The sequence below is a fragment of the Anabrus simplex genome, chromosome 1, assembly GCF_040414725.1.
Source record: "Anabrus simplex isolate iqAnaSimp1 chromosome 1, ASM4041472v1, whole genome shotgun sequence".
In the NCBI taxonomy this organism is placed as follows: domain Eukaryota; kingdom Metazoa; phylum Arthropoda; class Insecta; order Orthoptera; family Tettigoniidae; genus Anabrus; species Anabrus simplex.
In genome coordinates, this window is record NC_090265.1 from 496,784,890 (window position 1) to 496,803,167 (window position 18,278).

Sequence of the window (18,278 nt, forward strand, 5' to 3'; positions counted from 1 at the left end):
TGGAGAAGGTGAACTTCGGTATGGTGGAAATGGCAGAAGAGGCAGTCCTGGACTCAGGGACAAGTACAATCTAAAGAGGACAATGGCTTCGGACAGATGAGGCTCTTTAGGAAAGCTGAGGTCCCTTAGTGGAGGTAATACCACAAAAGTCCATCTAGCAGCGTCTGCACTCCATGTTAGGAGCACTGCAAAAGGCGTCTATTTCCCCGCGTTAGGCAGCCGGAAAGAATCCTGGCAGGTAGGTATTAAAATGATTATGAGTCGAGGCCTCGGAAACAGTTAGGGTGTTCCCCAAACGCGATGAGCAGTTCAGGGTGTTCTTGTCCTGGGAGAATTGTGAAAAGTGGGCAACCAGCAATGAAGATTTAAAACAATACACGTCTTGATCCCTTACGGCAAGACAGGAGAAATAAGAGAAAACATGGAAAAGAAGGACAATGCATTGTTGGGATTGAGTGAAACCAAGTGGAAGGGACGGAAGAAATTGAGGTAGGGATTTCAGTTGTTTTACAGTGGAGGTGCAAATTGCAATAATGGAGTAGGTTTTATTGTGAGGGGAGACCTGGTACAGTACATAGTGAAGTTCTACCAAGTAAATGACAGAATCATGAAAATCAGACTTGGCTTGAAGAGAGGAGTGCAAGATTTTATCGAAGTATATGAGGTTGAAGAGAGTCTAGAGGAGTTCTTGGAGGAAATGGAGAGGTGCATTTGAAGATAAAGAAGTGGTAATAAATGGGAGAGATGAATGTGCACACAGGAAAGGACAGGCAAGATAAAGAAGAAATAATTGGTCCTTTCAGTTACAGAAATAAAAATGCACGAGAACTACTACCAGATGTTTGTGAGAGGAATGGATTAACACGTTCAATGCGGATCACGTGCTGGGCGCATGACGCTACTTTATAAGCATGTGTGGAGCATGTGTCATAGGACGGTTGCAGGGAAATGTGAATCAAAGGTTTCCCGCATGGTAATAAAGGCTCTGATTGTCATCCCGCACATCGTGTAAGTCCAGTTTACTAGCAGATTCATCTGTAGCCATATTTGCACATGCGTATTCCGTTTCCTGCATATTACCTCTCCAGAGTTATCGTCATACGTCATCATTCATTTATGGGATCTTAGAGCAGCGAGACCACTTCAGTGTGAGGTAAGACATTGCATTTTCTCTTTATTATTACTTCAAGATATTACGAGTGATTCCGCTTTTGAAATAAATAAATTCCACTACCGCAATATGTTCAGTAAAAGGAGTGAACTTGTAATTGTCATTTATTCTTGCATCATATATGTGTATAACACAAAAGAACTTCAAATTGTCATTTATTCCTGTATCATATTTATACGTAACTTGAATGAACTTGCAGTAATCATTTTTGATTGCATCATGATGCTTATGTTATCATTTTATTTATATTTTCTTCAGATGGCCGACAATGTGGTTTCTTCAACATCACGAGATCCACCCAATAAGAGGCGCGCTTCAACAGAAGGAATACCGCCTCGCCAGTTCTGTAATGACAGAGATATTGTGACGTTGCTTGACGATATTGGAGATGAGTCAGATGATGGGATGGAGTTTTTCGACTCAGAAATCGAGTCTGAAAGTTCGGATGAGAATGAAACCAGTGGGAATCTTGAAGGTAGTGCTGATGTTCCTTCATATGAAGACAATCAACTCACTGCTCCAGGCGAAGAATCACCGCAATCGCTACAGGTATAGGCAGCTGCTAGTGCAAGTAAGTGGCTTCCCACTCGACCCTCTGCAATACCAAAAATTCAGTTTTCGGGCAACAGAGGACTCAAAGTGATCCCATCACAGTCGACTCCCTTTAGCTATTTTGAACTTTTTTCACCCCCCCAACTTTTTAAATTTCTTGCTGAAGAATGTAACGACTATTCAAAGTACGTTCTGTTTGAAAGCACGGGAAAAAGGTCAAGAATCAGTGATTGGAAGGACACCACTGCTGATGAAATGAAAACTTTCATAGGCATAGTGATTCATATGGGATTGATTCGCCTGAACCGTATAAATGACTATTGGAAGAAACATTACTTATTTAACTTGTCATTTTCAAAATTCATGTCAAGAGATAGGTTTTTACTGCTTTTGAGATGTTTACATTTCCAAAGAGAGCAAACCTCGAGTGATCCAATTTACAAAATTCGCCCAATGATGGATTATTTCAATAATAAAATGAAAGAATTGTGTCCCCCATCCCGCGAGCTCTCCATAGACAAGAGTATGGTGTTGTGGAGAGGTCAGTTGCGATGGAAATAATATATTCAAGGCAAACGCCATAAATATGGTATGAAGTTGTAGTTTTAGCTCAGCTGAATGGCCTTATCCACGCAATTCATCTATACGGTGGCAGTAAAGATCCTGAGGTTAGTGGTCAGTGGCATGCTGCGAAAGTGGTGAACAAGTTGCTCTCAGGGCTGGAAAGGAAAGGCCGTTCTCTCTTCATGGATAATTTTTACAACTGTGTTAGCCTTACAGAAGAGCTTCTCCAAAAGCAGACCTACTGTACCGGAACTCTGCAAGCAAAGAGGAAGGGAAACCCACCAGAAGTTGTAGCCAAACGGTTGAAGAGGGGCGAAGTGATCAACCGTTACACACAGGAAGTGGAAAGATAAGAGAGATGTTCTCGTTATCTCCAATGAATATGAAGGTGATTTAGTTGAGACCAAAACAAGCGTAGATGGAAAAAACTTAAGCCCAAAATGGTTGTGGAGTATAATAAACATATGAAAGGTGTTGATAGGCAGGATCAGATGTTGACCTATTATCCACAGACTCATAAATCAATTCATTGGTACAAGAAACTGGGGATATATATATATTTCATATGATGTTGAATAATGCGTATTTCCTGTACAACATGTACAGCAGGGAAAAGAAATTTTATCTCCATGACTTTCACTTGGAGATAGTTTCGAACTTGCTACCAGAACCAACAGAAAGTGAACGACGTCACGCAATTCACTTACCAGAGTACTTGCCTAAAGCACTGAACAACAAGACGCAGAGAAAACGATGTAGACTTTGCAGCGAAAAGTACTAAATCAGGAAGGACTCCATTTTTGGCTGTTCAGCTTGCCCGGGTTTTCCGGGTTTTTGCCTAACACCTTGCTTTAGGGAATATCATGGTTATAAGTAATGATCGTGGGACAAGTTCAACTTCTAGACGGTAATTCTCTTCATTTATAATTTTATATTATTACCATTTCCCACTGTTCACTACAGAAAGACTGATTGTTGTTACATTGCTTGTGTTAGTTATAGGGTTTTATTCTTGTTGTTATACTGGTGTTATACTGTTTGTCAAATTCTGTAATAGAGAAGTGTAAATATTTGTTTGCTATCCGCGGTAAATAATAAATAGTAATCTACCAATGCGGGTGGCGCGTGATCCATCTGGTGACCAGTATTACTTTTCGATTTCAACCACCGTGCGGGTCACGTGCCAGGCGCGTGAGTGGTATAAGTCCACGAGTTCAATAGAACTCGTCCTACCAACGTACAAAACTTTAATAATTACAACTTTTAAAGAGTCCCACACAAATATTTTGCTAAGTTGCCGGGTATGTCACGCTCTGCTAATACGCAGTGAACGTGTTAATAGTAGGCAATTCATGGTTTAGTCTATTAAAGACCTTTAGTGTCCTTTAGCCTATTAAAACTATGTAGTAGTCTTTTAGAGCCATTTAGCCCTTTAGCTGCTTAGGGCTCTTTCTTGCTTTAGTTTTTTTTTTACTCCAAAAGTAATTTAAAGTATCATCCAACACTTTTTAACATTAAATTATTGTTATTTTTAAGCTAGAAATCAGTTTTCTACAATTAACTCATTGGGCCCGAGCCACGGAAGCATCCCGTGCTTCGGCTTGGTGGACTGAATGCCGGACCATGGAACTGTTCCATTGTCTCACTTTACTACATAATTCAACTTTCCCTCAAGAGATGACAGATTAGGTCACATGTGTAATGTGTGCAGAATCTCTTTGTCTTCAATGTTATATGTTCTTTGCTAACATATATCGACAGTGTGCTTGGTAATATTAAATTGAAGTGGGCTATCTTTCAACTTTGAGCTTCGTATGTAAACGACATGGCTGCGAGTGAAAGACTCAAAGTCACTGACATACAATCCCTTTTAGAAATTGATGATGATAAAGAATGTAGCACTTTCCAACAAGCCAATGGGTTTTATCAATGTATGAGAGGTATAGTGTAGAATCGGGATGTCCCAGAGAAATGCAAGAAAATTCTGTATTCAGTGTATTATACACCAATTTTGACATACGCGGCAGGCACATGGACAACAACAAAACATGATGAAGGCAGAATCCAAGTAGTCAAGATGAAATTCCTTAGAGGAATAAATGGGAAGACAGGAAGGGATAAAGTCAGAAACAGAAATCAGAGAGAGAATTGGATTCCCTGAACTGCAAGACAAGATAGTCACTGGTAAGCTGAAATGGTATGGACACATGATGAGACTGAAAGAGAAGAGAGTTCTAAAGCGAGTATTTATGGAGAAAATAATAGGAGGAAGACAATGAGGAAGACCCAGAAGGAAGCGGATAGATACAGCGAAGGAGAGTAAGAGAAGAGAGGAGTGTAAGTAGAAGAAATATTGGAGGAAGAAAGTGAGTGGTGGAGAGAGAGAAAACTGTGGAGGTCCTTGATTCACAACCCAACCCAGAAGACTGGAAATGATGATGAAGAAGAAGAAGAAGAAGAAGAAGAAGAAGAAGAAGAAGAAGAAGAAGAAGGCATATTTGAGCACCTTCAAATACCATCGGACTGAGTCTGGATTGAACCTGCCAATTTGGAGACAGAAGGCCAGTGCTCTACCGTCTGAGTTATAGAAGCAATGCTACACTCAGGTGGGCCCCTGTAATGCACTCAGAATAATAATGAAAACTGTAAAAATTTACACATTTACTAAGTTTAGAATGTTCGAGCCTGCCTCGTGGCCATGATCGTTAAGGCGTCAATACTATATGGACTCAAACGGTGGTTAGCTGGTTTGAGTCCCGTTGGCTGAAAAAAGTTTCACCATCAGAATCAGTGTTGCCAACTTAGCAGATTTTCCGCTAAATTTGATGGAATTAGAAGACTGTCGGCGGAGAAATATACCATTTAGCGGACAACGGATTTTTGGCGGAATTCTAGATTTATTATAGCAGAATTTAGCGTTTTATCCATGTTACTTTTTTAAATTTGTACTCCAGTCTGTCTCTGAGCTATTCCGTATTTCTTGTCAGGAGCTAGCAGTCACATGAGGAAAACATGTTATTTGATTTGATGTTATAAGATCGTGGTATCATAAATTTTAATGCGTGGGGTAGGGGTACTTATCTCTTAGTTGACGAATGACGACAGATAATGAAACTGTGAGAGAGTAGCATTTATATTTATGCTATGAAGGAAGACCGTTTAATGAACTGGCCTGTTCTGTGTGTGACCCTTGAGGTAGGGGATTCACCTAGTTTGTACCCGGCACTAAAACACCTACAAGTTTTAGCTCGCCGACTCGCAGGCAGGGGGTTAATCCTAGTGAAACTCACAAATCAGGTGAGTGCAGACATTTACTTTTATTATTATTATTATTATTATTATTATTATTATTATTATTATTATTATTATTTTATTGATTTTGGCCAGCTATGGACCACGTAAATAACTCCTCTTGATTTAAATTTTCTTTGGCGCCAGTACTCCTTCATCCTCCTGCTTGCTGCTTCTTTCCTTTCAGCCGTCCATTGTTGTTTCTTCTTGGTCGCTGTTTCTGGCTCTAGGAAACCCTTAAATGTGTGTAACTTTTTTCTGAAGGTGGTTCTATTGTGGATGTCTTGATGTTTGATGTTCATTTCTTGCAAATCTTTCTTCGTGTTAACAAACCATTTTTCATAAGAGTTGCCTTTCCTATTGGGCTTATTGAAGTGGTTAAAGATTTTCTTAGCAAGTCTGTCATCAGGCATTCTTGAAATATGTCCAAAAAATTTAACTCTTCGCTTTCGAATAACATCTGAAATTATTATTATTATTATTATTATTATTATTATTATTATTATTATTATTATTCCTCATTATTTGAGATCGGATTTCTTGGCGGAATTTTAGCGGATTTTTAGTAGTATTTAGCGGATCTTGGAAATAAAGTTGGCAACACTGATCAGAATGTTGACCGGCAGGGTAGGAAAGGTGGCAGTATACTATTTATAATTAGTAGATTGCATGCCAAACACCAGGATTCAATTCCAAACCTCTCTGCAGGGCATATGACGCTGTTGATGGTGGTTGGACCATTGGATGGAGACGTAAAGCCCTGAGCATACTCCTTGGTGCTATTTGACAGAAGTATACTATGTGCTGGCACCAGATTTTACCCTCACTCTTCCTATTATCTTATATCACTTCATTCATTCCATATCATTAATTCCTCTGATGCGGTTAACATTAGGAAGGGCATCCAGTCATAAAAAAATTGCTGCAAATATTCATAATGAAATAATTATTCCTTTAATTGGAATGTTTTATAATTTCACCATTCAATACTTAAGATATAAATATGTATATTAGAACATGTTTCAGCCTGTGAGGCATTCTTCAGCTAATGAAATTATTTTATTAGTTACGTCAATATGGAAAAAAGATGGTATCTATTTCACTTCATACTGGACCCATAGAGAAACAAGGCAAGGGCTGGAAATACGTACACATACATACATAAATGCATACATAAAAAGTTTTAAATTTTCAACTTGCTGTGAATTCAAACTCATTATCTACTGGTTGCTAACCAAGAACACTAACTCACTGAACTTAAGCATGGGATCACTGATTGACAATATAAACAAAACAGATAAAAGGCAAATGACTGAATCCTTTTTTATCAGGGAAGAGAAATTCTGATTTATGAAGTATGTATCATCAGCCTTAAACTGAAAATATTACAGTTCACTGAGACTTTTACCCAGAAGTTCACAGCTACTAATCATGAGCCAGCAAGGTGAATAGCAATTCAAAACTGAATGTCCGAAATCAGGATGCAATGACCTAGTTGGCCTTGGCATTCCTGTCAACTTTACAAAACCAAAAATCAGGAGATTTTGACATGAAAATGAAGAAAAACCAGGAGATTCAATTGGTCAAAACTGCTTATTCTACATGTCTTGCACAATACAGGAGTACTATGGTATATAACACATGTTGTCTCAAAACCTGACTGTTGCTATACGAGGCTATAAGACTAAACATTACACATCTCTATACCCTCACAGGAGGTATGTGAGTGAGATGATCAGTCTCTGATAAGCCTTCCGAAAATAGTGTGAACTCATGCTTCACATGTGTGAATCAGTCATGCACTTAGATGCCATTACTTAGCAAATGCATAGATTAATATGTTGCATCACGTGCCCGAGCGATTATGTGAAGCAATAAATTAATTAATAAATTAAAATTTGCCACAATTTCCTCCAAATGGCTCCTAAAATCTCTAGAAAAGTCACTACTCATTATCTTAAAATTACGTCACTAAATTACTAAAATAGACTCAAAATCTAGCGACTAGTCTCTAGAATCAACTAGACTGATGTGAACCAAGACCGACTTCAATACTCAGACCGTAATATAAAAAAACATGGTGGCCGAAGTAGCCGGATTGCTGGTATTGGCTAACACAAAAATAAAACCTACATATTATAAAACGGCGATAATTTAACATGATAAATGTAATAACATAGGGAAAAAAACTTTTTCGTGTATGAAAACGCTTCGCCAACAAGGTGCACACCACATATAATCAACTAGAATCGCATATATTCAACTAGAAAAGAGAATAACAAGCTGATTATTTAGAAATTTCAATTAGTCAAAAAACGCTTTCTCTTAGATTTCACTTCCCTAGATAGATGAAAATACATGACAAAACTGTTAAAATGATATTTTTAACATCATTTTGAATGTTTCAAAATAAATTAAGCTGCAAAATTCCTCAATTTATTCGCTCTCATGAGAACTATGAAACATAATTAGTTGCCATAGTTTTGAAGTGGTGGACAATTTCTTATATTCAGCACCCAATGAAAGGGAAGTACGCCCGAAATTATAATTGTTAATAGCTTTACGCCCCACTAAACTACCTTCTTTTCTTACGGTTTTCGGTAACGCCGAAGTGCCGGAATTTAGTCCCACAATTCTTTTACGTGCCAGTAAATCTACCGACACGAGGCTGACATAATTGAGCACCTTCAAATACCAACAGTCTGAGACAGGATCGAACCTGCCAACTTGGGGTCAGAAGGCCCGCACCTTAACCGTCTGAGCCAGTCAGCCCAAGTACACCAGAAATGATTATGTTAACCCATCGAACAGCCCTGGTAATACTAACATAACGTTGACATATGGCAGAGCAGCAATTCAGACAATGATCGTGACGCAAGTGCAATAAATGGATATAACTTGAAAACAATATTTTCTCACCCATGGGTAACTAATGCAAATATCAAGCTCGAATTATTATTATTATTATTATTATTATTATTATTATTATTTACGTAGTCGAATGATCGTATTGTGTGTGAGGTTATGTCATGAAACATGTGCTGTACATAGACATTTATATCAGTTCAATTAATGTAAGGACCTGTATATAGTTCACTCTTATCTGTATATATGATTTGTAATCCATAATTGTGAAACACACTGTAACTTCCACAATGGTAATAGGCACAAGAAAGATGGAGAATATTATGTACATTATAATCTATGTATTAGGCACTCTAGAATTTTCAAGAAGATATTTTTTTTGGTAACGTATCTTTCTGGAAGTCTGGCCAGGATATATATAAGGAGACGATCTTGACAGTGACAGGAAGTTACTAGTTGACGAGTTATTGTTCAGTAGAGTTATGGTGTAGCAAGGTTATACAGCTCTTTTCAGGCACACACCCAGTGAGGGTGAGCTGCATGTAACATTTTGACCACATAACAGCCCTCCTGCCATTCTGAAATTTCTGGCAGTACCGGGAATCTAACCCGAGCCCCTGAGGACGGCAGCTAATAGTGTTATCCGTTACGCAATGCAAGCGGACTATACTTGTGACCATGTGTTGTGACATGCTTTTAAGCAGTCAACTGTTTCAACCAAAGAGAATGGGTTTCAACTGTGTGTTAAGGTTGCAATCTCCGTGTGCAGCAATTGGCTGTTTTCTTTAATGGCGGCTTTGTGATGCGAGTGTTTTGTTTGTGACAGCAGTGATTAAGGTTATGTGTGTGTTTAGTTTGTAAATAGATGTGAATAAATTAATTGTACCAACTGACAGCATCTCGTGCGTGTCTTTGTGGATACGTTAATAGTAACCTAGACACTAAAGATATACAGTAGAACCTCGTTAATTCAAAGTCGTTGGAACGCAAAATTCGGATTTCGAGTTACGAGATTTCGAATTAACCGCGCTAACTCAAAGTTCAGAAATGCCAACCCCTGCTGCATCACAAAATATTCTAAGATCCTTTATAGCATGCAATCACCTCGATTCACAGTTAAACCTTTCAAATGCCGTAGGGAAAAAATTCCTAAATGTATCCAACAAGGTGCATTTATTGAAATAATGCTCTTGGATAACGCCATACACTGCCAAACGTAACCTCACACCCGGGAAAAATAAAACACGATTCAAAGACAAGGAATACGGTAATCAACTGTATATGCACGAAGCAATTTAAGCAAATAGGTTATAACCTACTTGATTTAAGTGCACTATAAAGCACTTGCACAGGGGAGCCAACAAGGCTGTCCAAATTGGAAACACATTACACCAACAAAGCAAACTTTAAAAACCCAGACATATATTGGAAACACATGGCACCAACAAAACAAACTTCAAAAACCCAGACATATATTTAAAACAAATATCAAGAATAATATATAACTTTGTACAGTACCTGAATAGTTCACAAATGTTTAATGATCCAGTAGGGCTTCTTTTTGTCACACATTTGGCTTATTGCCATTTAAAGAAAGAATGTATGAGAGGTTGCTTCATCTTTTTTTTATAAACACTAGCTACGAACTGCTCCATATGGGCCATAGCCTTAATTGTAGCGTCGTCAGCATCACTTGCACTTATCACTGAATCCAACACGGCAAGAACATTATTCTTTGATGGAATAGTTACCGCCAGCGCCGTATCTTCGTTGTGTTCAACAACAGCTGTAGCTGCATCTCCTTCTGGCGTCATGTGATCACAGCTGATCATCATGGCGGGATCCCACTCTTCTGAAGTAGTCTCCGCAGGGTCTATGGCGATGTATTCGGAGAAAGTCATACCGACATAGGACTTTTGCCGTAACTCCTCCCATTCATCTTCATTTTCTTCTTCTCCTCCTTCTTCTACTTCATTTAATGAACCAAAACCACACTTGACGAAGCAGTTCTTGATTGTCGATGAAGGAAAAGAGTCCCAGGCAACTGTCACACTCCGCATTGCATCAATTACATTCCACTTTCGTATTTCTCCAGCTGGAATATTTCTCGCAACTTCCCAGTGAAAGTAACACACCAGTCGCTTTCTGTAGGCACGTTTCACAAATGAAATTATGCCTTCGTCTAGGGACTGCAAGTAGCTTGTAGTGTTGGCCAGCAGAAAAAGAAGACACACATGTTTTAAAATTATGTTTGTGTGCAGTGCACTAATCCAATAACAGAAGTACATTCCTGTCCTGGCATGCCATTTTGCACTCAAGGCATACCAACCACTCCTCAAAAATTTTGCCTGTCATCCAGGAATTTTTAGACGACTTATATTTGCACAGAAAGTGCATGGTGCCCTTAAAACATCGCAGCTTCTCGAACTTGCCTATGACGAGGGGAGGAAGTCTCACGCTTCCGTCCGCATTGCAACACAGAAGGACTGTGACCCTATCCTTGTAAGATTTCCCACCATGGCACTTCTCTCCCTTAAAACCATAAGTCCGTTTGGGCTCGGCTTTAAAAAACAATGCAGTTTCTATGGCATTGAAGATATTGTTCGGTGTATATCACTAGTGTTCACTGATTCGGCTTCTCTGCACACTGCCTGCCACGTGATATTGTGCCGTTCCTTAAAACGCTGAATCCACCTGTTCGAACACTGAAACTCAAGACCCATCTTCAGCGCCAGTTCATTCACTTTCCGCTTAATAATCTCGCCATCTACAGGGATATTGTTTGCCAGAATATGCCGAAACCACTCGATCAATTGTACTTCCAAATCATGTTTAGCTCCTCAAATGCGCATTCGCTTTGCTGTATTTACACCCTGCATTTCCTGAGCTTCTATGCTCTCACGATTTTTTAAAAACGTTGAAAGTGTGGGCACAGGAATTCCAAAGTCTTTAGCTATTTCAGTTTTTTTTTTTTTTTGTCCTTTGTTGACCTCCCTTATAATTTTCACTTTCTCGCTGTCTTTGAAGAATACTGACGTTTAGCCATCGCAACACAAAAAAGAAAGGAACACACATGCCCTAAACTAAAATATCGTAACAATAAACTAAAGCACAGTATTAATAAAATATAACAACGTCGAAGTCTATAACTGCACACTAAAACTTTAAGTAAAATGAGTAACTAGAAGAATACAAAAGAACTATGATTTCACTATAACTTGGCAACTATGAAGCACGCTGTAGACACACCAAACTCAAAGTGAAAGTGCGGAAAGATACACGTTCCGGACACCAAACTCAAAGTGAAAGTGCGAAAAGATACACGTTCTGGAAGACGCATTCTATTGTGATGCGGATTAATTCAAATTACACTGTAAAGTATTATTTTTAACAAATTGAAGGACAATTTTGAATTAAAAGTCTGAATTTCAATACTGGGACCGACGTTGTTCTTCGAATTACGAATTATCCGTATTTCGAATTAAACAATTTAAATAACATGCAAAACCGTACCTCGTGTTTTGGGGAACGAGAGATCCTTCAAATTATGCGGCATTTTGAATTAACGATTTCGAATTATCGAGGTTCTACTGTAATAGGTTTTTACCCATTAAAGAGCATGAGTGCAAAAACTCTATTGGTTCTAAACATTGATATTTAAGCACATGGATGAGCTTCAGTTCGGTGTATTCTGCTTTATAACAGGTAACCACAGCATGAATCCTAAGGTGTTGGTAGTGTAAAACCCTGCGTTACATACCCTGCTAATTCCTCCAAGTCACTATTTATTCTGTGTAACAGGATACAGATTGCTCCACCTGTCACACTTATAAGTTTTGTTATACTCCAAGATCTAGCCAACATTTCCGCAGCCAAGCACAGATTATTGTAAAATACACTTGCATCTAAATCACTCGACACTCTGAAGCACATAGGCACTGACGGAATATCACAATATCAATTATAGTCAATCTAAATATTTTTCAAGGAACACCAATAGGTTCAGTGTTTGAATTAGAGAAAAGTCTTCCCTAAACTCAGACTTATTCTCAAAATTATGTATGCACAGTACAGTTTTGTCATCGACTAAAAAATAATAACAAACTTAACAATAGTTGTATAAAAGGCATTGCCGTAGTTAGACTTAAACCTGGTTCACAACACGATCAAGACAAACACATTCTCACATTACTGCGTTTAATTACAGATCCTAAGTGTCCACTGACTCATATAAATACACTTGCACACTTATATTTCACAAAGAAATTAACATTTATCATCATCTTACATGAAATTACACTGACTACATTCGATAATAAAAAACCAAAACAAACCCACTTTTCCAACAAGTCCGGCTACTTGATTTGCCATCTTTGAATGATCAAGAGTAGCATTAAAGTCTAAGGATTGGAGTCAGTCTTGTGTGAACGAACACGAACATAGCACGCGAGAGCGAGAGATTTACAATCGATATATGCATCGCGATATACAGGTTTCAATAAACATTGCACATTCACGCGCATTTCTCGTATTAATAAACGTCGATATTTCATTTGAAAGTGGCCAATGAGCGAAGGACTTCTGGCCACTGGCGTACAATGCTGAAATGGTGGGATTTGAAATCAAATGTTTGAGGTTCACCAAGAAATCAGCTAAAGTCGGGAGAAATAGCAGAATAATTGGGAGGCGGGAAAAAATGTCGAAAATCGGGAATCTACCACCTAAATCAGGAAAGTAGGCAGGTATGCCTTGGTAATGGGGATGATTAACACACCTGCATAGTAATCCAGTAAGCTTAAGGTCAAGAACCAAAGGAGTCTTACTTATTCAGTAATTAACTTTTTAGTTTAAAGCTGATGTCAAATTTGAAAAAAAAACAAAAAACAAAAAACAAAACCACACACACACAAACAAACAAAAGAATAACCTTAAAGTCAAAAATGTACAGGAACTTTAAAAAAAAATCTATTCAGGGCATTGCCACTCGCCCTGGTCGTCCGCCAAGCAGTTTGCCGCAATGCGCTTCTCTGCGCCACAAAGTTCCCCTCCTTTGCAGTCTGCTGAGAGCTTTATTTGTGAAAGGTTCAGTTTAGTCAAATTGTTCACATGTTTGGTGCTCAGTGTGTTGTTCCAATACCATTTTCATTATGTTAGCGCCTGTATATACCTAATACTGCCATAAAGTATAGGAAATCTTGTGCGAAAACACTCTATGACTCAGTGCCACGCGAGTGCTGGCTGCATTACGGCGAAGTGCTTGGTTTGAGACAGGCTCACAGCACAGGCGACCGGGTGAGCGGCAATCCCCTGAACAGATAAAACAATGTCCCTGTATTTTGAAAAAGTTACAACTTCATTTTAATTGTATTTTGAAGTTAATCTGTTTTTCAACTTTCCAACTGTTACTTTGCAAATCAATTACATAATACAGTAGATATTAATAACTATATACAGAAAATAAGCACCTTCTGATTAAATGTTTTTTGAGAATCAAGAGTGTGAAGATTTTGCTCCAGGAGAGCTAGACCTGCAGCATACAATGAAGCTTCATCAAGCTGCAGCACTGATATGGCAACCCAGAAGAGGGCTTTGTGGATGGGAGACTCCTGAAATATGAAATCATAATACCCTGTTAGTAAATAAAAAGTGCTTTCGCTACACACACACAGAGAGAGAGAGAGAGAGAGAGAGAGAGAGAGAGAGAGAGAGAGAGAGAAAAGCTGCTTAGCTTTATCCCTAATTAAGTAATAGAAGCAGCAGTAGTAGTAGTAGTAGTAGTAGTAGTAGTAGTAGTAGTAGTTTTTAATGGCTTGTCTAGGAAATCCCTTAATGGTATGGCCATACAGGGTGAAAGGGTAAACTATTATGTAATCTTGATTAGGACTACAACAAAGTAATAATGAATGATTATCAATAATGTTTCTATTTGTATATTATCTTTCACATAAATAATTTACCAGTTAAACAAATGAAACATTTAAGAACCAATTTTAAAAAAAGTCTCAATTGAAACTGAAATGATGAGGGAAGCCCTAATTCACAAAATAACATGAAAAATATTTACCAAAATCCCAGATAAATCAATACAAAAGAAATAATGTGTGTAACTGTGCCCTTTTATGGCCTCCAATTATGGATGTACCTATTTTTAAGTTGAGCATACAAAATAAAATTTGTATATTTGTATATCAATATAAAAATACTTTGCCAAATACTACACAACAATAATAATAATTAAAAAAAGGAAATTCAATAAAAGGAACTCACAGGTCTTAGTAAAGGTTGCAGTCTTGTTAAGCAAACCACCAAGGCTTCCAGCAGAACAATATCATTAAAGCTTTCCAAAGCCTTCACAAGGATGCGTAGCAATTGCTTCATGTCCTGATCTGTGATACTTTTGCCTAAAAATCATTAAAAAAAGTAATTAGACACTATTTAAAATATATGACAAATATTCACATAACACTGTCTGTTTTCTTAAAGATAAATAAAAGTTTAAACTATTATGTGATACTGGTGTTTAATAAGAATACATGTAATAATTTTTTACCTACATTTTTGTTTTGATGTGTTCAGTTTAAGCCTGAATAAAAACAAATTTTATGACTGTGTTCGAGTTTAAGGAACATAGTACAATACACCAATTTAGAAAGAAAGAAAGAAAGAAAGAAAGAAAAAAAGAAACAAAGAACGAAAGAAACAAAGAAAGAAAAAGAAAGACACAAACAAACAAAAGTGAAAGAGAAATAGAAGAATAAGGTCATAAAAACTGTGAAACAAAATTCTTTATAAAGGTAGTAAGCTATCACATAACCATCTTACTTAATTCAATAACAATTCCAGAGTAAATTTTTGACATATTCATGTCTTTGATATACTGTAGTATAATTAATATTTTATTCCCCCCCCACTCTCGCTCTCTCCTTCATATTTTTCCAGCAGAGAAGCCTTAGAAATAGATTTCTTCCCATCGTTATCCAAACATCACAAATAACAATACTTACTTATACATCCAAATACAATTAAAGCACGTGGCTGAAGGGCTGGATTATAGCAAAAGGCAAAGCTTTTGGCCAAAGCAGTCCAATTACGTAACCAGTCACAATCTGGTATGTCTCGCATACACGCCTGAAAATGAAAACATTTCAGATGGAATAATATTGTACATATTTATACAGTGAACAACAAAAAACACAAGAAAAATTATAACTAGGCTGTAATGATATAAAAGCTACAATGATTTCAACAATGTAAATAACTACTAACTTCCATTATCTCCAGAAGAGCATCAGTTATTACTTCCAATGATGTGAGAGACAGACGCTCTCGATCAGCTGCAGCCCCTGAGAAACTTCGTTCATTGCCAATCCTAGAAGTACACACAATAAATATAAAATCAGACCAACATAATCATGCAGTATAAGATACTGCATAAATGAACATCACAATTAATTATGAAAATAAAAAAATCAATAAAGATAATACAGTACAATATTTTTCATTTGCAATCGCAACTACTGGTACTTTAAAAGATACATTTGTCAATGTCCATGTGCATCACTTACTATGACCCACTCTGCCATATGTTTGTTGCTCATTTTCCATAACATTCATATTTCAATGGGGTTTCCATAATAATTTAAAAGCATTTGCAGATGTTTAAATGTCAATTTGCATGGTAGTATATATTATTTACATAAAGAACACACTACATGCTCTTTGACACAAGCAATATTAATATTTTAAAAAAGAATGATCTCTCTCTTACCATTCCCTCAATTCTGAGGATCGTGATCTCAAAGGAGGCTACTGGTCAGTTGTCTCCATCTCTAGCGATCCTTGGCAAGATGTGCTGCACCAAAGATATCAAACCCAGTTATACTCTTGATTACATTTGACCAATGAGTGGGACCTTGTCCATGATCTGTCTTGCTGGGAATATTTCCAAGAATGGTTACTTTTTCTATGCTGTCATTCCCACGTTGCATAGTGTTTCCAAAAATTGTAAAACTTGTTGTTTACATATTGATGATAATCTGATTTTGAGGTTGAGCTCACTTATACTGGAAGCATTGGTGCAAAATGCTGACCAAGGTATGTGTATCATTCTTTGCCAGCACCACATTTCAAAATCAATTTCCTTCAGGTCTGTAGCATGAAGAGTCCATGTCTCTGCTCCATAGAGGAAAACTGAAAATACCACACTGGATACTACTCGCATTTTCAGTGGAAACGAGACAGAGCAATCCTTCCATAAATGGGACAAATTTGTCATTAACATAGCTGTTCTTCTCTTAATCTCAGGAGCACAGCTACCTGAACTGGAAATGGCTGAATCAAGGTAGGTATGGCATTTCTGAGATGTTCTCCAATTCCTTGAAGATGTCTATGCTGGCTAATTTCTCACCTGTATCAATAATCATTATTTTGGTCTTGTTCGTGTTAATTTGTAGTCCAATTTGAGCACTGACCATCTTGAAACAAGAAATGAGCTCTGTCATTTCCTCTCATCACTATCAATGAATGCCGAATCATCTGCATAACAGAGGTTGGATATTTTCTTACCACCAACAGGAAATGCACCATCAAAGATAATGTCCAGATAGAGGAGGTGAATAATACTAGCAAATTACTGAAATTTACCTATGATAATAAAGTAATTTACAAGAGGATACAAAAGTTGAAAGCGAAAAGGGCAGCTGAGATTGATAAGAAATCTGGGGTTATATATATTTTTTTTTGCTAGTTGCTTTACGTCGCACTGACACAGATAGGTCTTATGGCGACGATGGGACAGGAAAGGTCTACGAATGGGAACAAAGCAGCCGTGGCCTTTATTAAGGTACAGCCCCAGCATTTGCCTGGTGTGAAAATGGGAAATCACGGAAAACCATCTTCAGGGCTGCTGACAGTGGGGTTCGAACCCACTATCTTCCGGATACAAGCTCACAGCTGCACGTCCCTAACCACACGGTCAACTTGCTCGGTGGGGGGAGGGGGGATATAATAAGAGCGTTGGGTTGGGATATAGTGCCATGCCCGAAATACTTATTTGATTTACTGTTTGCATGAAGGAGCAATACCAAAATGAATGGAGAGTTGCAATAGTAGCCCCTGTGTACAAGAGAAAGGGTGACAAACATAAAGTGGACAATCACAGGTCAGTCAGCTTGATGTGTATTGTTTTGTAAGTTTTGGGAAAGCATTCTTTGTAATTATATTACACACACTTGCAAAATTACTACCTGCTTTGATAGAAAGCAGTTCGGGTTTAGGAAAAGTTATTCCAGTGAAGCTCAACTTATAGGATTCCAGCAAGATATAAAAGACATTTTAAATTTAGGAGGTCAAATGGCCTGTATTGCTACTGACCTATCCAAGACTTTTGATAGGGTAGAACATGGGAGATTACTGATGAAAATGAGGGCTGAATGGATGGCTAAATTTCTAGAAAATAGAACTAAGAGAATTAGAGTAGATGAAGTGTTATCTGATCCTGTAATGATTAACAGGGGTGTCCCACAGGGCAATATTATTGGACCTTTATGTTTTCTTATATATATATAAGTGATATGAGTAAAGAACTGGAATCACAGATAAGGCTGTTTGCGGATTATGTTATAATGTATAGAGTATTAAATGAGTTACAGGATTGTGAGCGATTGCAGGGGGACCTATACAAGGTTGTGAGATGGACAGCAAAAATGGTATGATGGTAAAAGGGATGAAAAGTCACGTTGTAAGTTTCACAAGAGGAAATGTTATCTCAGTCGTAATTACTGTGTTGATGGGGTGATAGTACCTCATGGGTAACACTGAAAGTACGTAGGTGTTA

General features: G+C 37.7%; 1 protein-coding gene across 1 annotated transcript in view; it reads right to left on the bottom strand.

Annotated features, from left to right (window-relative positions):
* Nf1 (neurofibromin 1) overlaps window positions 1-18,278 on the bottom strand; it is a 666,749-nt gene that overhangs the window by 112,514 nt on the left and 535,957 nt on the right. The window contains exons 40-43 of the mRNA XM_068225031.1: window positions 15,710-15,812; window positions 15,448-15,571; window positions 14,711-14,844; window positions 13,909-14,049 (exon numbers count right to left, since the gene is read on the bottom strand). Of these exons, the coding sequence (XP_068081132.1) occupies window positions 13,909-14,049; window positions 14,711-14,844; window positions 15,448-15,571; window positions 15,710-15,812 (502 nt within the window). The remainder of the gene's footprint in view (window positions 1-13,908; window positions 14,050-14,710; window positions 14,845-15,447; window positions 15,572-15,709; window positions 15,813-18,278) is intronic.